We start from the raw sequence: 25,526 nt of genomic DNA, 5'->3' as shown, positions 1-25,526 counted from the left end.
AGTTTGGAAACGGTTTCATATTTAAACTTCTATGCTAAAGACTGTTAAGAAATTACAAATTAAATATATTATTACTCTCTTAATAGGTCCATTTCTTCATGCATTAAAGCCTCTCTACCATCAGTTTCTTCTATGGTATTCTGATTTTTTTCTTCTTGAAAAAAAAGAAGTAAATTTTGTACGTTTTTGACGTTCGATTTCCACGATTTTACATGAGTCACTACGCAATTTTTAAAGAGAAAATTTAAAGTGTACTGTCGATCGGCAAAGCGAGTTTTGCTATTAATTATTGGTATTATTATTGATTTTTCTATTCCATTTTCCTCCAAATTTAACGAATTTGAGCAAATTATGTTAAACATTGTTTTTATGACATTTCAACGTAAATGAAGAAAAATAAAAGACCGTCATAGCCTGGTTTAAGTGATAAATTTACACACGTGTAACATTCACCAATTCTACCCACGATTGACAACCATACTACTCAAATTCTTGAAAGTTCAATATTTATGATCCAATTTCGAAACATTCTACTTGAATCACTAGAACTTCACTAGAGACATGTATTGGTGAGATGAAAAGAAGCTTTTTTATTAAGCAGAATCTCTTTTATTAGTATGTATGTATTCCATATTGTTCTTTATCTTTGTATGTGAGGTCCGAATCCTGGATTATAATCACATACATGAGAAACGCCAGACAAAATTACGAGTGTGTTCATTTTTATTATTTTAGCTTATGATTTGAAAAATAACTCATATAATTGGCGATTATCCAGACTTGGGAAACAAGTATATTTGGACACACTCAAAATGTTAAACATAGTTATTTTTTCATTACAAATATTTTGTTTTTATTTACACAAATATTTCAATTTCATACTATTTCTGTTAGCCTAAGCGGCTCATTATTAGAAATAGTATCAAATTGTGATAGAGTGGGTTCGAACCGAGAAATTCTGACTTCAGAGTCCGCGACATTAACCACGGGACCACAACCCGACACAAGTTGTTAATATTTTAAACCTTCTACCGATTGCCGCCATTAGTTTAAAAAAACTTACTTTGTTTAACATAACGTGGTTTGCAAGTAGACTACTCAATTCATCTCTCTCGGCTCGCCGACAACCTCAATAATCATGCTTCGTTTGCGGATCAAACACAATGACGTGTTCTTATATTCGCATATTTTTTCTTATCATTCAACAATGAAATATCAAGTGTAATGATCAACATTATAAACTACTTGAGCATTAGGAATTAGGTAAATGAAATCTGTAATGTCATTTACCGTGTTTTATTTGGGCCACTTACGGTATGGTACGCCATTTTGGAAAAAAAACGCCTCATCATATAATGTGTATGCATCTCATTATATTATAATATTATATATTTGAATGGAACCATCCAGACTCCTCCCACATTATACTGCATGGCTAACCCCAAGGTAGACGACTCCCGGACAGACCACCAAAGATCGCAGGAAGCTAACCTCTCTTAAAAACAGGCCACAAGGCTTACACCAAGCAGAAGAAGATATATTTGCAAAATAAAAATGTATAAGTATGTCAAATCTCTTAAAATTATTCACCGGTTGCTTTGAAATTTTGACACAACTTTGCATTCGAATACCAGCGTTTTTTTTATTTACCTGTCACAAGATTTTTTCACCCCGATGGCAGCGACATCTATTGAAAATTACATGTTTTCAATTGTTTAAATCATATTCCAATATACAAATGTGCGCAGACAACACGTGCGGCTTTTCGCGCACCCGGTCGCGTACTAACTTTCTTTATTTGAGAGTGCACCCTTAATACTATCAATTTATATTTGTGTTATAGATGTATTTTTAGTATAACATACACCTCTAATTTATAAAATAGTATCTATGGTATTTACCAAAATATTTCCCGCGATTTTCTTTATAGTAATTACAGTATGTTCACGGTTATTTTACCTCTAGTTTTTTTTATTATTTTGTTTTTAATTATTTATACTGCCAAATAAATAATTTAAAAAAACTAGAGGTAAAATAACTGTGAACAGACTGTAGTAAGATTTAAAAAATACGTTCTAAAACTTTGAATAAACAATATTTTTTGTAAAATTTATAAAGATTTTTTTGGTCTATGACTTCAATATTTTACAGAAAAAATATGTTCTCAATCACTGGACCACGAATCATTTTTTTAAGTATGGTTTATCAAACCATCGAGATTAAAAGTTGATCCGTTTTTAGAGCGAAAGTAAAATGTACACTTTCGTCAATTACGGGGTCGAGCATCTCAAGTACCTACCCAGCACTGGAGGCAGGCAGAGGACATCTGTCCCTCCGACGTCTCGCAACATTAAACTCTCGGACAGTTATAGAGAAAACCATTGATAATAAACTCAATACAGTGGAACCTCTTATAACGAGAATAATTCATTCCAGCATCTTACTCGTAAAGCAAAACACTCGCTATGCGTAATATTTTATTCTATATGAATTAATGTTAAATACGATAATACATTCTATGCCGAAAGAATACTCAATTTTTTTAAATATATATATTTTAAACGTTTATTCAAACAAAGTTATATACTTACAAATTGTGAAGGATTATAACAACTTGATAAACAATTTAGACTTGGAATTTAAAAAAAAAAACGTATTTAAAATATGAATTTATGCGACAGGCGCCGTTGCGTAGTTTTGTAGACGCTCGACTGCGAAACTGGCGCCGCGGGTTCGATTCCCGCAAATTGCAAAATGAATTCTAGAAAAATTTTCAATTAGTCTGGGTGTTTGTGATGTATTTTTCACATTTACCTTCCCTATCCTTACTATCTTACCTGCAGACAAGCATCTAAAATAGAGGCTTTGCGGGTTATTCCTTTAAAAAATATAAAATAAAAAGTAATGACAAATAATTTATCTTTTTTAACTAGAAAACTGTCTAAAGACATTTGTTTTTGCACACGCTTCAAAATTTTGTGAAAATGTGTCACAGCATTATATTTTAATGAATTTGTAGCACGAATAGCCACCTACTTATTACGGTGAAGCTTCTTAATATGCGATGCAACAGTTTCCCATGCTTTCAGCATTTCTCTTATTGTGCTAGAAGATTGTTGCTCTGCTACTTCCTCCTCCTCCATCAACAAGCTCTCCACCATATTTTCTTGCTTTGAAACACGATTCATCTCCATATGCTCTTGTGTGGTCAGCTCTTGACTATGCTCTTTCACGAGTTCTTCAATATCGTTAATATCAACCTCGAATCCCATGATATTGGCCAATGACACAATCGAACTGCGGAAGTCCAGGCTCACAAGTGAATGTCGTGAAAAGGGGACTTGCCCTTTCTCTGTAACTCGTTATGCGAAATATCCCTCGTTAAGGGAGCAAGTTTTTTACATTTTTGCTCGTTATGCGAATTACTCGTTATGAGAGGTTCCACTGTACTTGCAAAGGTACCCAATAACTCGATGGTAGTGAGTACCAGTGGTTAGATATCTACTGATTTGCGGAGAAAGGAGAAGGAATTTTGTCGTTGAGAAAATAAGATAAGATAATTTGTGTTTAATAAACTGGGGCGCGATTGAAGTGACGCGTCCGCATTGGCTGTCGCGCTTTATCTTTTCTGGGATACGACGTACTAATCGTCATACTATCTTTTTCATTCAAGTACCTGACGGTTGTTTGTCTCTTTTTTTCGTACATTTTTGTTGTTGTTAATTAATAACCTTTCGCAGACGAATTAACTGGTTTAAATTGTCAATTTATGTACTGTGTAAAATTCACCATTGAATCCATGAATAAATTAAATGCATGCTTAATTTTTTAAAGGTCTGTCACAAATATTATAGGAGAAATGCAACAAAAATAACGTACAATTAACAGGTTGAAATAATGTAAATAAATCAATTACCATAATGGAGCTTTAAAGCAGAATATAATATTACGTATGTAATTAGACTAACTAATCATCGCGCCGCTTCCCAGCAGGGGTAGTCAGAGAGAAAAGAACTCCACACTACTCTATTTTTTGCAAAACATTCTTCGCCTCCTCTATTATATATTCATGCATCTCCTCATATACATATCCGCTGATTATCCAGGTTTCTTGCCTGACTGCTTTCAAGTGCAAAGATGATCATGAGAAATTTTACCTCGGTCTTCCTCTGCTCCTATTTCCAACTACACTCGCCTCACCCTTCTTTCCCCACTCATTCGTTCCACATGCCCAAACCATCTCAACATGTTTTTCTTAATTTTATCGATAATGCTTATCTCAGCCTTGCATTCTTTCCTTATTTCACCATTCGATATCTATCATACGTGTATGCTGACGATGCTGTGCTTCTTGCCGATATGTAATAAGTATGTACAATAATTTGTAGTTAGGTTTCAGTAAATACAAAATTCAAAATACGTGCTTATTTATTTCAAATTAAACGTGAATTCAAGACACATTACATAGATAATAAAATTTTACATAAATTACAAGTTACGAACACAATAATAAATTAATAATCTTGTCAGTGGAAATATAATATTCATTTTCTTCATACATTAACACCCACAGTGATATCAGCTCTAAATTTGCATTGAGGGTAACAAACACCCTTTTCCAAAGGAGCAAACGGCTTCAAGTACTGTCTGGGATGTACACCAATAGAAGTGTCGTTCAATAAATCGTATGATGTTTTAATCAACTTTTTAACATTGGTAGAATTTTGAGTGGTATAAAACTCTTCGTATTGCTTAATTTTACAAAACCTTTTCAACGTTTTTCGATGCAGTATTGTGTAGGCGGCTATAGCCATCAAAATGAAAGAGGGTTCATTACTGAGAATGTGATCCCAAAGAACCAACCATTCCGCGGAGGAGAGAACTTCGCTGAAGGCGCTGGTCATCAAGGTGAAAGCGTACACTTGGCTGGTTACTCCCACAGTGCAAAAATGATCCAACAAAGAGTCGTCATGTTCCGCTAGAACATTTTCTATCATGGACAGAACGTTTATCGGCGGCAAGGGGCAATACTCGAACCAGAGCTGGCAATAATTCTTCAGAATAGTAGCGACAGCTTCGAAACAATATAAAGGGTCGCGGTGCATCATCTTCACGAAGGGAAACACAAAACTATGCAGGTAATCCAAGTTACTCAGCACAGGACACCAATAGTTCAAGCAAGAAATTACCCTTTTCGTGTGCTTTAAAAATATGCTATCGCATATTGTGATGCATTTATCTAACGATCTACAATTAGGATGCACAGGTCTGCCTATCAAATCGCAATACGCGTCATAATTGTTCGGAGTTTTCAGCAACTTTTTCCAAATTGTCAGTCGATGTTTCTCCGGGTATTCGCAGTACTGTTTTAAAATTTTAGTCAAACGATCTGTACTCAAATAATTGTCTACTTTATCTTCCTCCTCTTCCAAGGACTCGAATACGAATTTTCGTATTTTCTTTTTGATATCGCATTTCACGCTTGGTTTTGGGCAGGTTTTCGAACTCATCTTTTCGAGTAAATGGTCCGACTTGTAAACATTAATTTGTCCAAATTTAAGAATACACGCCAAATATTTTCCACTGGCGCTAGAAAATATCTTATAAACACACGAAGATTCTGTAGGTATGGTGCAAATTTTTGCGAATTTATTTAAATCGATCAAATGGACTATTCCCCAATTAGAGAGGACAACTAATACTTTATTGCATCCTCCGTCTAGTGACTGGGGTAAGAAGACAAGGTGCTTTACTCCGTGGACATTGATTTTCTGTGTTTCTGCACATTGAATCGTTTCCCAACTATCCGCGTCGTGTACACTTATTGTTGTGGATGTCCCGATGACTATGACCCTTCCGTTTGCAGAATGAGCGAAGCTTCGAATTTCCTTGAACCTCGCAGAAAGGTTAATGCTCGCCGGTCTCAAATTTTGCCTGTTCCACATTCGAAAACTATCATTTTTGAAACACGCGACGATATTGTCGGACACTGGTAAAAATGCAATCTGGGTAATTCTTCCAACACATAAGTTGAGTTTGAAATAAAGCGTTTTCCCTGTCAACTCCCATATGATTGCTTCTAGTCCTGTGGATGTTAGCAGAAGGTCTCGTTTGGATGAAAATGTTATCATCTTTATTTCGCTCTTGTGTCCGGAAAGCTTGCTTTTCAGTTTTCCGTCGTCCGCGTCGATGAATAGCATGTTATAAGGACAGTTCATCGTGGCTAACATCAATAGGTTTTTAGCATAAGGTGCAAACGCCATAACTGAAGTTGGCTCGTGTCCCGAGAGTGTCCAATACTCGCAAGCCACCATATCGAACATAAATATATTTCCATGATGATCGGAGCAAGCGAATCTATCGCAGGTATCAAACACGATCGATAAAAAGCGGATGCGTTTAACTTTGTTCAATGATGGACAAATTGTGTGGTGAACTTGAAGAATATTGCCGTCGGAAAGTTTATATTTCAATTTGAAACGATGTTTCTTGACTCCCAAACACTCCGTATCCATTATTTAAAATTTGATCGAAGAATTTATCGTAATTATAGACTTTTTAATTTACAAACACAATTTTATTTCTAAAACTAAAGCATGAAACCTATGAACGCAATTTAACTGCAGCCAAAAAGAATCGCAGGAAGAAAACATATTTCTATCCTCATGCTTTCACATATTTAAGTATAAAGCCGCTGGCATTTTATATCAAAGAAAATTCCTTCTGATGCGTCGTCTACAAATAATATAACTTTTCATTTTAAACAAACCAAAACAACTCAACAATCCGAACTGTCAAAATCAAAATCAAATTTCAAAACAAATGAACTTCACTAGCGCTCTCTAGCGGCAGTAAATTAAATATTTTGGGTACTTACCTGTAGTTGTAAATAAGTACAGTCTGACAAAAAAGAGTGGAAATTGAATAAATTTGAACTACAGCCAATGTTGCACGAACTGTACCAACACCATACATGTATGGAAAATAACGTTTTAATATTTAAAAGTTATTTTAAAACATATCACTGACTTTTAATATTTATGAGTATTATTATGCCGGAGGGTATGTATGACTATATGTATGGATGTGAAGGAGGCGAGGAGTGTATGCCAGGACAGAAGAGTGTGGCATTCGATCCTTTCTGCCTACACCTGCGGGGAAACAGCGTGATGATAGTAGTAGTAGTTATGCCGTATAAGGTGGAGACTGACTGGAGCATTTCGTTGTAACATAACGTCGTAACATCGCTCACGGCGAGCATCACCGAGCATCCGAAACTATGGATGGAGCGCTCGGCTCAGTTACTGACTTCCTGAATGCTCGTATTGTAACGTGTTATGTTACGACGAAATGCTCCGGTCAGTCTCCACCTTAACACTTTTTTGTTTAGATGGGAAGAAAAAATAAGCTAAGTTTATAAAAAAAAACAATTTATTCAAAATCTGGTTACAAACATCAAAAAATATTGTTTAAAAAATATGTTCTTAAAATGCTAATCTATACATAGGAAATATTAATAAATAGTCATTATAAAAGTAAAAAAATAACATATTTATGAATAAGGAATTCGGAATAGAGAAAACCAAATAACTCATTTTCAAACATGCACATAATTCCCATTTTTTATTTTCAGCTAAATTCACATTACGAACATTATATTTTTCAATCGTCATACAATCATAAAATTAACTAAAATCAATAAATGTTTTTATTTTTTAGCAGAAGAGCACCTTGGAATGGTACTCCTAACATGGGCGTATAAACCAGTTTTCTTCTTCTGTTCCCCATCTTTCGGTAAAACTGAAAATTGTAATAAGTTTAATATGAGTTATTATAATAACTATTATATGTATTTCAATCTTGAAATTTTGTTACTTGTACTTAAACCTAAATTAAACATTCATAAAATTTACGATGGACATCCAATTTGTGGGGAGCACCAAGGCAACACATATTAAGAATGTAGTGATAACAAGTATGTATTTAAATTTTTTACTGATATTTTATAAAAAGTTTTGAAAAATATGTTGCACTTATTTTTTTAATGTTTTTAGTAAACGTTTTTGGTAAATTGTTTTTTTTTACGATAGTCCCGTATTAAGGTACATTGAAACAAGTCTAGGGTGAAGTATAAAATTAAGAATTGATATGTTTAAAATATAAAATATAACCGATGAGGATCTATTTATACTTGTTTGTAAATTATTACAAAATATCAATTACAAAATATCCTTTGTAAACAATGCTGCCCTCATCAAAAATAATGTTTTTTTCCACACCGAATGGTGTGGGGAACTGCATATTATCGGCATAGTCATCTAGATGGTTAATTAATTAAAGACAAGGTTAATTCAGATACCAGCCCAGGGTAATAATAAATCAATACTACAGAGGCAGACAATTATATTATTACCTAAATATTTTGCAAAATATATGTATTTATCTCACGGGTGAAGAAATATAAAAAATCAAAGCCATTTTTAAAAGATGAATGTGTGAATCATTCATTAATTTAAATTTAATTTGATATTTGGAACAAAATTTTACATTTTTGAGTAATCCAAGTTACCTGATGATCGCAATGATGCTCTTTCATTTAAGGGTTTGTATGTTCCGACTCCTGGCAACTGATTCTCCAAAACAGAGCCCAATCCAAAGCTTTTTCTACCCCCTAAAGCAGCAAAATTAGGGCTGATACTGGCAATGGACGAGAGTCGCTTCGGTACACTTCTTTTCAAGCTGCTAGCCTTGACAAGCTCATTTTTGGTAATTTTGCTAGAACCATATAATTTGTTTGTGGACACACTAACCCTCTTGGAGTTCATATTGGGAATTCGAGATTCTTTGACTCTACTCAAATTTGGGCTTGACGCATAGGGTAAACCAGATATCCCAGATAATGTTGATGTAGATTGTCCGATACTTCCTCGCCTGTATTCTGTACCCTTCAAAATAATACCAATATCATTAGATTTTTAGTAAAAAAATATGCAGTAAGTCCTCTACATTTAGTCAGTCTAGTATTTCTTTTGAATATTAGTATGTTTTTCTTTAAATTTAAAAAATAATTACAATGTTCTGGAATTCGCAATCCTTTCATAGAATTTCAAAATGATAGATGTCTGCAAGAGATTTTTAATAAAATCAATCCGCCTCTTTTCTCACAAAAGTTGGTGACTTCTGCATTATAGAGATGTCTTCTGACAATCAGAAACTAACTAGTAGGCTTTTGATTGTTTTTTTGTACGGCGCTGCCAACCATAAAAGACCAAACACTGATTAGTCGGTTTTTCTACTCTACACACTGGAAATAACTCGCAATTATGTAGGGTAATACGTAATACGTAATTCCAGTACGCAGGGTAGAAACTAATTGATGTTTGGTCATTTACAGCGTTTGGTCGTTGGCAGCAAAAAGCCAACTAACGATTGGATAGAAATTATGAAATTTTTGTTAAAATGTGTATTATTTTGCTATTTACACAAATTTGCTTGGTTTTTAAGGTAAGTCTTAAAAAAATAATGGTAAATAAAGCGTTAAAAAGTGATTATATAAAATGAAAATGTTTGCATTGAAAAACCTTGGGTTGAGATATTTTAGAAACGTCTATTAGTGAGCCTGCTGGAGACATAGTAGATTGCATGTTATCGTTATCCAAAACTTTTTTAGCTTCCTTTATAATGATGATCAATTCTTCAGATAATTTCTGGGCATCATTCAGTTTATTGAGTGCAATTTGCTCCACGGACTGAACAGGGCTAAAAATATTACCAAATATTTGTATCTTAAAATATTATTTATGAGATTTATAAATTTAAATTAAAGTAGTGATTAAACTTTTATCATATCTTGCAAAATTGTACTATAACATAAGAATATTAAATTATGGACCTAGAGGTTCGAGCTTTGATAATATCATGAGTAGCACTCATGTCTATAGTAGGACTAGTAGTGTATGTATTCTGTCTAGTGACTGCACCTGTTATCTAAAACAAAACATATTTTCTAATTAGATATATCAATTGATTTAATGACTTTTTTGGTGATATATAAATATACTTTTTTCTTTGCATTGAGCACTCCTGGCTCTGGAAGTATTGGGTCACATTTCACGTTGATCAGTGCATCCAATGAACGATATCTACTTGGAGTCTCTGCTTTGATTACTTGTAACCTGAAGGAAAAATAAATGCTTGAACATTAAACTATAGTGTACTATCTATGTTTTGAAATAATTTGATTTGATTTGTTCAACACATGCTTATATAGAAAAAATAAATGAGTTATAACTAGAAATGTGACTAATGGGTAACTGCTACTTTTTCAGTTACCCAATTAAGATGGTATTCATTACATTTTCTCGGTTTATATTTCTTTCCAGCTTAAGTTCAAGTCAAATTGTCAAATGTTATGAGCTAGAATATGCAATATGCAACCAAATGCGTGCTCTGATTGGCATGATCAGCTAATAACATATTTTAAAAAATTATAAACATATTTTTAATTCATTCTCCATGTATAGATATAACACTATAATATTAATCCGATATTTCAACAAGTAGATAATTTTTAAACTCCCAAGGGGACTTCTAGCAAACAGCCGTTTTTTCTGTAAGTCCGATCAGGAAATTGTACGGGTACATAATTCTAATAAATCGGCATATATTATTTGTCCCTACTCCAGCATAAAAAATAAGCAAAATTATATTCTTAGTAAACAATGAAGAGTTCATTTATTAGTAATTTATTTATCTTAATAACAATGTATGCTTTATAACATATACCTACATTTGTGGAGGTGTAGTATTGATATTTGTAGAACTGTGTGACATGTGACATTGCGGGTTATCTTGGTTCAAATTGCACTCATCCCTAATTTTGTTCAACTTTGCATCAATGTCATCAAATGGTTCAGAATTCCTTCTTTCTCTGGGTGGAGTCATTAGCACAGATGAAGTACCCCGCACTATATTTATAAGAGATTCCACTGTTTTCTCAATATCATACATTACATTCTTTGGCAACTTCCTGTTGTGTGCTACACCACTTTCCTGTATGAAGCATTACATTTTATGTAATATGCTTACAGTAAAATGACATAAAAAGTTACAATATATCAACACTTTACCAACTGCATGATTTTGCCTGAAACTGAATATTTTTTTTTGCAAAATTTAACGCTCTTACCACCGCATACACTATGTTGGTGTCCTATTTTAGCCATGTGTTATCAAGCGCATATGTCGCATTGGAATCCTTGGCTATGCGCAACTGTTTAGAAAAAATATATATATTTACGCTTTAAAATTTCAGTAACCGGTCGCAGAATCGATAGATTATTCAAAAGTCCATGATATCGACAAATGTTATCCATTTTTAATTAATGTTTTACTTAGTAAATACCACTATTTCTTAAAATCTACTGTGATACGTGTTTCAATGCATTCCGCATCATTTTCAAACACCGTATATACGGTGTTTGAAAATGAAGTGGAATGAAGTGTCACAATAGATTTTAAGAAATAGTGGTATTTACTAAGTAAAACATTAATTTAAAATGTATACATTTTACCACAAAGTGACTGCCGAATCAATTAATGAAAATGTTATTCATTTTAAACAATATTTCGTAAGTAAATCCTATTAAATAATGAAATTTTGAAGTGTAAATTTCAGATAATGTATAGCCGAGGACATTATTTGCAGCGTATGTGAGAAATAAAGCAATAAGACGCAAATGTGGCGTATGTGTTAAAGTGTTATTATATAAGGTGATGGTTTAATGCAGTAGTTTACAAGCTGTGTTTCTCAGAGCCCTTACGACACTTGTTCAGGAAATACAATAAAATATGTAGGTATTTAATGAAATTAAAATGATTTATCAGCTTAAATGAAGACAAAAACATTCGCCTGCAATTATAATCAATTGAATCTATAATTATTGTATTTTGTTTTGGGTTGTTAGATAAAATATAAATGCAGTACTTGTTTACCATTTTTGTGGTTTCTATTCCTCCACTAGTTCCAGACATTTCCCATTTTTCAACGTCTTCTTTTCCTCCATCACGCCAACAATAACATTCGATACTGCTCGATTCTAAGTATACTTTCTTCCCAGAAACCTTGGTAAAAATATCCATTAAAAAAATGTACTAATTGTGTTAAAATAATTGAAAATGCTAAATATGACTACAAAAATACAAAGGACACTTAAACACACTAAGGACGGGAAAGGTATTTCTACCCGTTCGGTGCTGGTTTCATTTCAAAAGAAAATAAGGAATTATTTATTGTTTTTATATGAATATTAGGTACCAATCTCTGTGTTAAGATCTCAACTATATGTACACAATTATTAAATCCAACCGCCAGCGGCCAGCAGGTGTAAAAAACACACATCCGAAATATGTTAATATTGAGATGACTTATTTTCAGTTTTAGAAATTTCAAAAATCCCATTATAGTCTTTGCCATTTAGCTAAAATATTCAACTCAAATTGGTGGTATATGATTAGGATATTTTTTTATGTTAATAAACATGAAAATAAACGAATTTTATAAACTTATCTAAAAAAAGGATACTGCAAATCATCTAAAAGAGAACATATCGTAGTCGTACAGGAGAAAGTGACCAACTACCAAAACGTAAAATGTTCAGGAGGGCCATTAAAGTCTCTTTTGCTTGGCAAGAAAATAAACATCAATGCAGTTAGTCATTTTTAACACGTCAATATATTATACTTCCAAGTTTAAAATCCTTTGGGATTTTTTCAAGGCAATATTAAGCTAATAAGATATAAAATAGTCAATGATCACGTTTTTGTAAAACAATGCACTTAGTCACTTTCTCCTGTATGACTACGATATTTGCGCACTACGAAATCCGTGACTAAACCGTTGTGTATTATTCACAATTTTCCATAAATGCACAAGCTGATGCCAAATGTGAGAGAAGTTAATCATTTAAAGTCTCAACATAAGATGAGGATCTCGTAGTTCTTTGTACTTTTCCATGAAGTGTATTAATTGTGATGTGTATGCTATCCTGGGAGGTGCTTTCTTGTGTTATGTGAGAGTAATACTTAAATGCATATCTAAGGATTGCTTAAGCATATAGGATAAGTGGCAACAATTGTGTCCTGATATTTCAACTTATCCGATGAGCTGTATTATATTTCCTTGTATAAAAGATAAAATTTTAGCTGAAATCTTGATTATTTATACATTTATAGTAATATCATTAGAACACATATTTTTTTTTTTCATTGAATCTATATTTAATTGTTCCTGATGAGACACAAGTTTACACTTAGGAGTAACTGCGCTATATGCATCGACTCCATTTAGAAAATTGAAGTCAATCACTGTCACTGTATTAAAGAAAAATCAAAGCAAATACTTTTGTAGGGAAAGTGGCAAATTAAAAACCCTACGCGAAATAAATATTTTATACATTCAAAATGGTATATGAATGGACCACATTATGTAGATTTCTAGTTTACAAATACAATAAAAATATTTTGATTGTCAAATGTAAAAATAAGTTTTACTTACATTACATGTAATATCGATGGATCTCCCGGCAACTTTACATTTTTCAAGATCGTCTTCATCTTTTATTTTAAAACCTACAGTTTGTAATATACTACACAGGTCATATATATCCAGGGCCAATTTCTAAAATAATATTATCATGTTTTAATGATACAGAGTTATCATTCTCACGTGTATAGCTAAAGTTCTATTACTCACTGATTTATTTGTATCCATCACAAAATTCCACTATTTTCTTAAATATCTGATAAATAGAATTATTTGAATAACCATTTGTGTTTTGAAACACTATGTTACCATTTTTGATCTACCTACTTCTGATTTTTAATGATTTAAATCATTAATGATCATAGAAAATTTATTGATGAGCCACAATAGTTATGAATTATCACAATGCCATATTTATCCAAGTTTTCAAAAAATCCATAGATAAGTAGGAACTTTAATGTATGAATTTGTTTTGATATTTTATTTTACACCACCCGTTTTACAAAATAATGAAATAAATTAATCACAATTTACTAGTCCTTTTTGAAAAATAAGTTTGAGATTTTATAAAAAACTGACTAGCTAACTAACCATCATGCTGCATCATCCGCAGGGGAAGGCAGAGAGAATAGAACGCCACACGTGTGGTCAGGGGCTTGCATTCCATATAGGCAGAAAAGCAGTGCCTATCCTAACTTACCCGCAAGACATATACAAATGTAACCAGTACCTACCGTACCTTACTAAGTAGTACCTAGCTTACCTTAATACCTACCTCTACTCCCTACCCTAGTCAGTAGTACCAGCTTACCTTACTACCTACCTCTACTGTCTACCCTAATCAATTCTCTGTGCAGGCCACTACATGTGGCATACTATTCTCTATTCCTACTCCTCCAGAAATCGGCATGATGGTTGGTTAGTTTTAGATTTTTTTTAAAAATAAATTTCTGTATATTAGACTACATATTTAAATTATGTGAGCTAAAAAAACAGCAAATGTTTCCATAATATTTTTTTATTTTATTTTTTATTTCTTAAGTTAGCTTATATTACAACTAATTTAAACTATTTTATTTATTGTTTCGGCATTAACTTTGTGGTAAGACATGTTACAATGATTAAGGAAACACTTGTTTTTATACCACTTGAGTTTTATTAAAGACTACTAGTCTCGAAAGCTAAACTTCCAACATCAGGTCTGAATAATATTTAGCTTCCGAAAATAGTAGTCTTTAATAAAACTCAAGTGGTATAAAAACAAGTGTTTCCTCAATCAATTTAAACTATTATTTACACTTAATTTACATCATCTATCTATATATTTACATCTCCTTACAGTAAACATAACATTTATTTTTAAATTCTAATAAATTCTTAAATAAATGAATCATGATTAAAGAAAACACTTCGTTTTTTACCACTTGAGTTTTATAATAGACTACATGTTTCAGAAGTTAAACTTCCATCATTCAGGTCTGTATAATAACATAAATAATATATAGTTATTATACAGGCCTGAATGATGGAAGTTTAACTTCTGAAACATGTAGTCTATAATAAAACTCAAGTGGTAAAAAACGAAGTGTTTTCTTTAATCATTGTAACATGTCTTACCACAAAGTTAATGCCGAAACAATAAATAAAATAAATGAATCATTATTACACATAAAAATATTTTTTATGTGTAATAAATTAGATTGCGCACAGAAATCACATAATTGCCCTCTCTTCTTGCCAAATTTGTCTGTGAAATACCCCGACACAGATGTGTTAAGTGAGCATGTTGATTATGAAAGATGTTGACAATGTGCTTGGGCATATCGCTCACTCCTTTCAAGAACGTCATAAATCAAAAATCATCAATTTTCAGTTGTGCATGTTTTCGGAATGCCCAGAAAATGTACTATATCCCAGTAAAAGCGGCATATTTTTAACATAATATTTACCCGCTACAGGGCAGAAAGTGTTGTTTTTGCATTTTGAAGAAAAGGTATTGTTTAATCATTTTTTTTAAATATATTAAATGTTTTTCAAATTGTGAAATAACCTTCAGGTTTTACCTAAAAAGATGTGTTGCATAGTAAAAAGTTCAATATGTGGCTTGATAGTTATTTTTAATAAAATGTGTTATATTTTTTAACTTAAAAACGTTCTCCTGAAATATTAAGTTTTTTGATTTATGACGTTCTTGAAAGGAGTGAGCAATATTTGCATACAACATAGTTGGTGGATGAAGTTGTCGGTTTGGACGATACCGTCAACACTTAACACACAGGTTTTTCATGTAAGGAATAGTAAATAATACACTCATAAGTATGTAAAACGTTTAATGCATGTGATTACACAACATATACTTAATTATTATATAAAAAGCATGACATGTTATTTATTTAATTGTATGTCATATATCTAGGAGTTGCTGAGAATTTAGCGTACGATTTGATGACTTTGTTGACTGCCTCCAAGAAGTCCTTCTCCGTAGCCACCTTCCTTCTTGCTCTGATCGCAAACATACCGGCTTCAGTGCATACAGACCTACAAGAAAAAAAACAGGGGTGAAAAAATCAATATTTGAACCCTATGAAATATTGTTTTATTTTTATTTTATTTTTATTTGGGAAACCAACAGAGAACAATAACATATAAGTATACATCTTAATTATTGAAAAAAGCTCCAATTACAGGTTTTCACAGAATGAGCGTTAACAGTAACAAAAACAGAAAATTAAATATATAATATATTACATACAATTGTTTTTTTTAATTAAATTATTATTTTTTTATAAAGGAGAGGGAAAGGAATTGGAATAGGGAGTGGAAGTTATTATATAAGAGAGAAGTTAAGTCGATGGATGTGTCTTTACCATATTTTTTAGAGTAGATAGTTTAGTGTTTGTGAAATCAATATAGATACTAAATTCATTGTTGTGTGCCAAACAAGAACGTTGAATATAAGAATATTTATCGTAGGCTTTTTTGTTTTTTGTTGCTGATGAAAAGTTTTAAAATTTTAATATGAGTGTATAAGAAAAAATAATAATAGGTAATTGTTTGTAGTAAATTGTCCGCCTCTGTGGTGTAATGGTCAGCGTGTTTAGCTACCGTGCTGGAGGTCCCGGGTTCGATTCCCAGAGGGGGGTGAAAATAAATATTTGTGATTTTACACTGTAATATTTATTTAATATCACCCTGGACTGGTTCTTGAAGCGCAAAAGTGATCACCTTGCCTTCATGTAAGTACTGATTCAAACTGACCAAAATTCGATACCTATTTCTAATAATGAACCGCTTAGGCTCACAGAAATTGTATCAAATTAAAGTATTTTTGCAAATGATAAAAAGACAAATATATATTATAGTTAAAATGTAACTTTAATTTAATTTTAAAATAAAGTTACATTTTAATTACAAAATGGAAAATCACAAAGTTAGTGCTTCAAATATAAGTTATATGTACAAATATATCTCTTTATATAAATTTTTTAAAAAATAAGAATAAATTCAAAATTAAAATTTAGTTGAGATTGAAATTTAGTTAAATTAATAAAAGTTAAGATCAAAATTTTAAAGTTACCTGATCTCAGCTCCGGTAGAGTTGGGACAGAGTCGGGCGAGCAGGTCAAAGCGGATGTCGCGCTCCACACTCATGGACCTGGCGTGGATGCGGAATATGTGCGTGCGTCCTTCCAAGTCGGGCAGACCGAACTCCACCTTGCGGTCCAGACGACCCGGCCGCATCAACGCAGGGTCGAGGGTGTCGGGACGATTGGTCGCCATTAGGACCTTAAGAAAATGAGATTATATTATTACATGCATTGATAAAATACACAACTAGTATTTGCATTAACCCTTTGGACGCGTAAATTGACTTAAGTCGCCCAAATTTTTTTCTCCTTAGGATGCGTAAATTGACTATAGTCTATGGCTTTTACATGCCATGGATATGGCTTAAACAAATAAAAGGAATTTTATAGAATACTTTATTTTTTATGGAAAATTTGCATTTTTCAAATCAACTTTTTTTGTTGCTTAACGCGTTCAAAGGGTTAAAAAATCCTGATATATTGCTCAATCCTTTCAAGAACGTCATAAATAAAAAAATCGTGAATTTTAAGTTGTTCATGTTTTCAGAATTCCCAGAAAATGTACTATATCCCAGCAAAAGCGGCATATTTTTAACTTAATATTTACCCGCTACAGGGCAGAAAGAGTTGTTTTTGCCATTCGAAGAAAAGGTATTGTTTAATTATTTTTTTAAATAAACTATATATTTTTCAAATACAGAAAAAACCTTCAGGTTTTACTTAAAAAGATCTGTTGCACAGATCTGTTGTAATTACAGGGTATGCAACTTGTCATAGGCTTGTTTCAGCGATCACTTCAACCAGCCTATGATTGTATAAATTGGCTCACCTTAATGTTTCCACGTGGATCGAATCCGTCCAATTGGTTAATAAGCTCCAACATTGTGCGCTGTACTTCATTATCACCCCCGGCTCCATCATCAAACCTTTAACAAAAACACAATTATTACGATAGATTATCAACAAAATAATGAAAAACATGTTTATCAATTTTTTTTCTTTTTCCATGTTCGCTCTCTAAGTGGAGACATCTCCAAGTCACTCTGTCATGCGCCATCTCCTTGGCTTCCTCCCAGGTCAGTCCGGCATTTCGAAATTCCACTGAGTATAGTTGGTGAATGGTCGACAGCGGCCTTCCGGGACGCCAGAATCCTCGGGGTTGGAAGAAGAGACATGAAGGGTTAATGCTCTCAAGTGGCATTCTAAGGACATTTCCCAACCATGTGCACCTTCTCCTCTTCAGGACTTCCAGTATGAGGGGCTGTTGGGTTCTTCTCCTCACATCCTCATTCCTGATCAAGTCATACCACTTTACGCCCAGTATTCACCTCAGGCACCTACCTGCCTGTTTATCTAAGGTTATATAAAATAATCAAAATGGTAAAAAAAAGTTTACCTAGCTCCTCCAATGGCGTCAATTTCGTCAAAGAAAATGAGGCATGCCTTTTTGCTACGAGCCATCTCGAAGAGTTCTCTCACCATCCTCGCCCCCTCTCCGACGTACTTCTGGACCAATTCGGATCCTGACAAAAAAAGAGACAAATTAATATTACCTAAACTATTGAAAATTAAAGTTACCAACATCAGAAATAAAAAAAATATCTGATCTTCTTGAGTCACTGCTTTCTACATCTTTTCATAAAATATCATCTTCTGCATAACATAAAATCTATTGTATTTAAAAAATATAAACAGCAGGACCTCTATAGTCCAAACCCCCTCTAATCCGAACACCTCTGTAATCCGAACACCCACTTTTTTAAAAACGGAAATCCATGCTACCGCCAACATTGCACTAGTTGCCAGCTTTTTACTTGTCATTCAATAAATATTGACCAACTAAGGCAATTGGTTTCTTTAAAAGGTTGAATAAATACACTAAAAATTTCACAATACATATTTGTTTTATTTGATAAAAATACCCTACAGATTCTCTGAACTGTAATCCAAATGCTCCACTTGTCCGAACAGAGGGTAAATTCGGATTATAGAGGTTCTGCTGTACTTGACCTGTTCAATTACATAATATGTAGACAGACCGCATAAAACGATATGTATTTTATTAAGAAGTTAAATTTCAACACCAGACAGTCTGATGATGCCAGTAACGATGAAACCCGGTCGCTGGTAAAATAAATGTGAAATGTTGAATCCAGGGTAGCAGCAAATCACACCCTCATCTCCAATAGTCCTAATAATCAGCAGATACTGTTGTAATGACACAGATGTAAGTGATAGATGCAGTTCACGGGTAAATGTATATTTTATATCATCAAAGAAGCGCTTACCGATAACCCTGATGAAGCAGGCGTCCGTTCTATTAGCTACAGCACGAGCACAAAGCGTTTTGCCAGTTCCGGGAGGTCCAAACAGCAAAACTCCCTTAGGGGGCTCAATACCCAAGTTAACGAATTTTTCGGGCTAGAAAAATTAAATGATTACATTAGAATCTTTGTCTGTAACTCCACTAATAGTGTATCATAATTTTTCAATGTGAATTGGATACATTCCTTTATATTTCATTGATCTTATTTTAATATATGAATAGTAAGAAGTATTTAAGCTGTTTCTATAAATAATAAACCTAAAGCGCTGCTTGTAAAAAAAAATCATTTATTGATCCGGCAATCACTTTGTTATAATATCTATCCATTTTTTTTTATTTAAATTTCACTTGGTAAATAATTATTTATTTTATAAAATCAATATTTTTTAAACTATTTTTAAAATCATTTTCAAATACCGTTTGTAAAGCTTAGTGCAAATTTTAGAATATAAATAATAGTAAACCCATAATTAACGATATGACAATGACTAAAGCCTCCCCCCCCCCTATTGTACATAAAAAATAATAATAATAAGAAACAGCTCTCACTCCCCCCTCCCTCATCCTTCAAAGTCCCAAGGACACAACTCTAAATAATATGAATAGTAATTTGATTTAAATATGTAAGAAGATTTTTACGGCCACAGTCAATTATAGAACAAATATTTCTTGTGTTAATGGCAGCCAAAAAGACAAAAAAAATGTTGAAATTACTAACATGGAGCAATGGAGTTTCTACGACTTCTCTCAACTTCTCTATTTGCTCTTTGCATCCTCCCACATCGCTGTAAGTCACATCGGGCTTGTCTTCCACCTGCATCATGGTCACCGTAGGGTCTATCTTCGGGGGAAGGGGAATATGGATCTGGTACTTATTGCGGTCCACCCTGAAATGGTAACAAAATAACTAAATATCCAAAGTAAAATAACTAAAGTAAATATCCATCAGAGAAATGGAAGTAAAAAATTTATCTATAAAATTCATACAAAGTGAAAAAAGGAGACTATTCGGAATAAACAGTTATTTTTCATCCGGCCCCCCCAAAATGAATACAAAAAAAATCTAACACTTTTTTTAAAAAAAGATGGTGTCCATTGGCTTAAACCATGTATTAATTGAACAGCGATGAGCGATTGAATCCTGAAACTCAATTACAGAAATACTTATTATGAAGAAGTTTTTGAATTTAATAACTCAACGCAACCAGTGCACAAATTTGGTTGCGTGCTGCGTATTTCTAGCTCCATATATATTTAAAAATATATGACTAGAAAAAGTCATGAAAATTATTCCAAACCTGTAACCGAAAAAGCAATGCTTACCCTTACCCATTAAGCACATCTATAGTGTTAATACAACTCCTACTAACCTTCCGGCTACCCTCGTAAATTAATACATAAAACTTTTCTTAGAATAATATCAAATAAAAAGAACTCACCCGACCCTCATGCCTTCCTCAATATCAGTTGGAGCCACAGAGTCAGCCAGATCGACTACAAACTTGGCGAATTGCTTGACATTGATAATATACTTAGGATTATCAGAATCTGCATTGATTATCTTAGTGCATCTAGCCACCTACAACAACAACAAAAAATTATTACGTTAACTGTTAACCACTTAACAGTCGAATTTTGGCGAGAAAATTATTCGGTGCAGGAAATCATCAACAACCATTCAAAACAGGACTACCCGAACACTGCTCAGGTTAGTCAATAAAAACAAATACATATATCACTCCTTTCAAGAATGTCATAAATCAAAAATCATAAATTTTCAGTTGTACATGTTTTCGGAATGCCCAGAAAATGTACTATATCCCAGCAAAAGAGTTATATTTTATATGGAAAATTTGCATTTTTCAAATCAACATTTTTTGTTGCTTAACGCGTTCAAAGGGTTAAAAAATCCTGATATATCGCTCAATCCTTTCAAGAACGTCATAAATTTTCAGTTGTGCATGTTTTCGGAATTCCCAGAAAATGTACTATATCAGAGCAAAAGCGGCATATTTTTAACTTAATATTTACCCGCTACAGGGCAGAAAGTGTTGTTTTTGCATTTTGAAGAAAAGGTATTGTTTATTTTTATTTTTAAATATACTAAATATTTTTCAAATGGAGAAAAAACCTTCAGGTTTTACCTAAAAAGGTCTGTTGCACAGTAAAAAGTCCAATAAGTGGCTTGATATTTATTTTTAGTACATTGTATTATATTTTTAAACTTTAAAAACGTTTTCCTGAAAAATCAAGTTTTTTGATTTATGACGTTCTTGAAAGGAGTGAGCGATATCTACACTGTCACTATCCACTGCTCGGGCAAATCAATACCACCAAGTTAAAATATGATTAGCCCGAGCAGCACCCGCACTTATCAATGCAACACAAACTCCTTGCCCGTGTCATGTGAGGGATAAACTGGCAACTGGTTAACCAATTTACAGGGAGAAATTATTTCTATAGGATGACGGGTTTTTTTGTTAAGTCCGTAGTAATAATCGCAACGATGGATTATGTCACCATAGTAAAAATACCAGTGTGGGGTCAGTCAACTCGAAGTTCGAATAATTTATCTTTGTGTTTCTTCCAAATCTGTGTATTTTTCAGAATAATTTATGTATTAAAATAGTATTCATAAATGTACGCAAGAAGAACAAAGAGACGCAGTTCATCGACTTTTATTTTGTTTATAATATTGTCCCCACCACATGTAACTCCTTTAAAATCGTATATAAGGAATGGCGGACAAAGCTTTGTGTGCTCAGATTAAATAATATTCAAACGTGTATACGTTGCGCTCGCTCTGTTTCTGTTGACGTCGCTTTGCCCTTGTGTTTTGTAATTTTTTATATTCGTGTCGCTTTGTTTTTCTAGACCTAACAAGTGTTATAATTTTCTATTGGTGTCGCTTTGTTCTTCTCGACCTAACAAGTGTTTTAATTTTCTATTGGTGTCGCTTTGTTCTTCTCGACCTAACAAGTGTTTTAATTTTCTATTGGTGTCGCTTTGTTCTTCTCGACCTAACAAGTGTTATAATTTTCTATTGGTGTCGCTTTGTTCTTCTCGACCTAACAAGTGTTATAATTTTCTATTGGTGTCGCTTTGTTCTTCTCGACCTAACAAGTGTTTTAATTTTCTATTGGTGTCGCTTTGTTCTTCTCGACCTAACAAGTGTTTTAATTTTCTATTGGTGTCGCTTTGTTCTTCTCGACCTAACAAGTGTTATAATTTTCTATTGGTGTCGCTTTGTTCTTCTCGACCTAACAAGTGTTTTAATTTTCTATTGGTGTCGCTTTGTTCTTCTCGACCTAACAAGTGTTTTAATTTTCTATTGGTGTCGCTTTGTTCTTCTCAACCTAACAAGTGTTATAATTTTCTATTGGTGTCGCTTTGTTCTTCTCGACCTAACAAGTGTTTTAATTTTCTATTGGTGTCGCTTTGTTCTTCTCGACCTAACAAGTGTTATAATTTTCTATTGGTGTCGCTTTGTTCTTCTCAACCTAACAACTGTTATAATTTTCTATTGGTGTCGCTTTGTTCTTCTCGCCATAATAAGTGTTTTAATTTTCTATTGGTGTCGCTTTGTTCTTCTCGACCTAACAAGTGTTTTAATTTTCTATTGGTGTCGCTTTGTTCTTCTCGACCTAACAAGTGTTATAATTTTCTATTGGTGTCGCTTTGTTCTTCTCGACCTAACAAGTGTTTTAATTTTCTATTGGTGTCGCTTTGTTCTTCTCGACCTAACAAGTGTTTTAATTTTCTATTGGTGTCGCTTTGTTCTTCTCGACCTAACAAGTGTTATAATTTTCTATTGGTGTCGCTTTGTTCTTCTCGACCTAACAAGTGTTTTAATTTTCTATTGGTGTCGCTTTGTTCTTCTCGACCTAACAAGTGTTATAATTTTCTATTGGTGTCGCTTTGTTCTTCTCAACCTAACAACTGTTATAATTTTCTATTGGTGTCGCTTTGTTCTTCTCGCCATAATAAGTTTTGTAATTTTCAATATATTTGTGTCCATTTGTTCTCATAACTTTGTTATTTTTTTATAAATAACCAATTGTCTTGATTTGCGCGTTTCCATCTTCCTCATCACAAGTGTTCCAGTACCGTTAGCAGTAACACTATCGATAACACACACCAGATATCAGTTGCCAATTCCAAGAAAACGTTTCTCAGAACACGTAAAAAGCAACTAAGCAAAGTGCTTTATTCACATGAAACAATGACCGGGAATAAAAGGATTACATTCGTTCCAAGAGCGGTGACCTGAGGAAATTTGAACCTTGTTCCGCAGGTCACCAAGACAATCGAACAATGCCTGCCTGAACCATATGAAAGGGGTATCCCCCATGCTTCGATATCTGAGCGAGTGTTTTGGCCTAGAATTTTCACTCATGAATTACATGAAATTATAGTAACTTTAAACATAAAGAGTAAATCCACTCAGGAGTAGGCATAGGCATTGAAACTTAAAAAGTTGAAGCCTGAGTAGGGTCATGATAAGCGGTGTTTCAGAGTCACTTGAACATTAGGTAGTTAAAAAAAAAAGCCTCAATATCTCATTCCTCTACCGGGAGCGCAACTAGTACCATCTCTTTTTTTTTTACCGAGACCAAAAAAAAAGAGTTATAAATTAAAATTGATGTCTAATTGATGATTGACTTACTAACCATCACGCCGCAGGGGTAAGCAGAGAGAATAGAATGCCACACCGATCTGTCTTTGCAAACAATCTTCAAATAAAATTAACTTAAAGTAGATCGTCATGCCCACTAGAGGATATTTTTTTGGAAGGTAATGACGGAATATTTCGTCATAACCACTACACTGCTTTTTTGGAATGACCAAATATTTCATTATACTCAGTGAATGGGTAAAGGTAAGAAGTAAATTTAAAAAACTCTATAAAGATAAAAAAAAAATTAAAAAATATTCCACGTAAGTAGGTACCTGTAAAGGTTGTTCATCTACAGTTGCTTTTTTGGAATGACCTAATATTTTTTCAAACTCGGTAAAAGGGTTGAGATAAGAAGTAAATGCTTAAACTCTATAAAGAAAATAAAAAGTTAAAACAGGTGTTCCGCAAAGTAGGTACCTGTAAAGGTTGTTCATTTTGCAAGGTCTGCTTATCGGCTGCCAAGTCCCATAAAGCCGGAGGAGCCAGTCCAGTATCTGATTCCTTAATTCCAGTCAGTTCATTAACAAGCTTAATTACGGTTTGGATGTCATCTTCAATCGCTTTAATGCTCTTAGTATATTGGCCTTGTCCCTGTGAACCGTGAAATTAAGAATTTTAGGATATTTAAACAAATAAAAAATAATAATTGTGCTACATGTGAACATGTATTTTTTGAAGTCAAAGACTTACATAGGATTTAAGGAGTGCAATATCGCCTTCATCGAGAGCTAAAACAAATAAATGTGTTCTTGATAAAGAAATTATACAATATAACAAAAAAAATCTTGAAAAAGGAAATACATCAGAATTACAATGCACAAATTTTGCACTTACATTTTATTTCTTTTTCTGGCTCTTCCTTATCGTCGCTCTTAATTTTCCTCATATCATCTCCTAAATGATCAGGCATCTTGATAAATGTGATATTAACAATGGAACACGAAATAAAGGCCTAATTTCACAAAACAAAAACTAAAAATTAAGGCAAAGTGACAAGTAAGATTACAGGCAAGTTTTGAGTTTGCCATGAAGTTTTCGCAAAAGACCATAAGTTTTACTAGTATTAAAAACGGGGTAAATAGTAAAAATAATTCAAATGTCACACTTTTGGTGTGTGTGTGTGCATATTACAAACTAGTGCACAATCTGGAATGCAATAAAATATTTTCTTTATTTATATATTTATATGTATATATATAAATATATATGTCCACCTCCGTAGTGTAGTGGTTAGGCTACCATGCTGGAGATCCCGAGTTCGATTCCCAAGAGGGTCAAAATAAATATTAGTGATTTTTCAGTCTAATATTTATTTAATATGACCCTGGACTGGTACCTGAAGCGAAAGGCAGATAATCTTTCCTTCGTGTATTTAACGATCAAGATAACACT

General features: G+C 33.1%; 3 protein-coding genes across 4 annotated transcripts; all 3 read right to left on the bottom strand.

Annotated features, from left to right (window-relative positions):
* Positions 1-4,406: 4,406 nt before the first annotated feature.
* LOC148302442 (TBC1 domain family member 31-like) lies at positions 4,407-6,798 on the bottom strand. The gene has a single exon (XM_088271596.1). It carries the CDS (start codon positions 6,513-6,515, stop codon positions 4,554-4,556), a length of 1,962 nt encoding a protein of 653 aa, XP_088127722.1. The 5' UTR covers positions 6,516-6,798; the 3' UTR covers positions 4,407-4,553.
* A 615-nt stretch (positions 6,799-7,413) lies between these two features.
* On the bottom strand, positions 7,414-13,877 carry LOC148302441 (uncharacterized). Of its 2 annotated transcripts, none has more exons than XR_015838639.1 (9): positions 13,754-13,877; positions 13,556-13,678; positions 11,995-12,123; positions 10,786-11,052; positions 10,061-10,175; positions 9,893-9,987; positions 9,582-9,759; positions 8,570-8,945; positions 7,414-7,800 (listed from the first exon to the last, which is right to left on the bottom strand). XR_015838639.1 is itself a non-coding variant. In XM_088271623.1 (9 exons), the coding sequence occupies exons 1-9, from the start codon at positions 13,769-13,771 to the stop codon at positions 7,709-7,711; spliced, it is 1,389 nt and encodes a 462-aa protein (XP_088127749.1). In that variant the 5' UTR covers positions 13,772-13,877; the 3' UTR covers positions 7,414-7,708. The 2 variants fall into 2 exon arrangements, 1 of the variants encoding a protein (XP_088127749.1); XM_088271623.1 differs by having other exon boundaries at positions 10,790-11,052.
* A 1,976-nt stretch (positions 13,878-15,853) lies between these two features.
* Positions 15,854-25,157, bottom strand: LOC148302440 (26S proteasome regulatory subunit 7). Its single transcript, XM_088271621.1, has 10 exons — positions 24,969-25,157; positions 24,825-24,862; positions 24,552-24,725; positions 20,896-21,035; positions 20,175-20,343; positions 19,419-19,551; positions 18,527-18,653; positions 17,960-18,056; positions 17,121-17,329; positions 15,854-16,081 (listed from the first exon to the last, which is right to left on the bottom strand). The coding sequence occupies exons 1-10, from the start codon at positions 25,042-25,044 to the stop codon at positions 15,937-15,939; spliced, it is 1,308 nt and encodes a 435-aa protein (XP_088127747.1). The 5' UTR covers positions 25,045-25,157; the 3' UTR covers positions 15,854-15,936.
* Positions 25,158-25,526: the final 369 nt, after the last annotated feature.

The sequence above is a fragment of the Brachycentrus maculatus genome, unplaced genomic scaffold (genome assembly GCF_059751285.1).
Source record: "Brachycentrus maculatus isolate JH-2025_06_01 unplaced genomic scaffold, ASM5975128v1 h1tg000452l, whole genome shotgun sequence".
Classification (NCBI taxonomy): domain Eukaryota; kingdom Metazoa; phylum Arthropoda; class Insecta; order Trichoptera; family Brachycentridae; genus Brachycentrus; species Brachycentrus maculatus.
The sequence above is the reverse complement of the archived record's forward strand: the minus strand, read 5'-3'. Positions and strand labels throughout refer to the sequence as shown.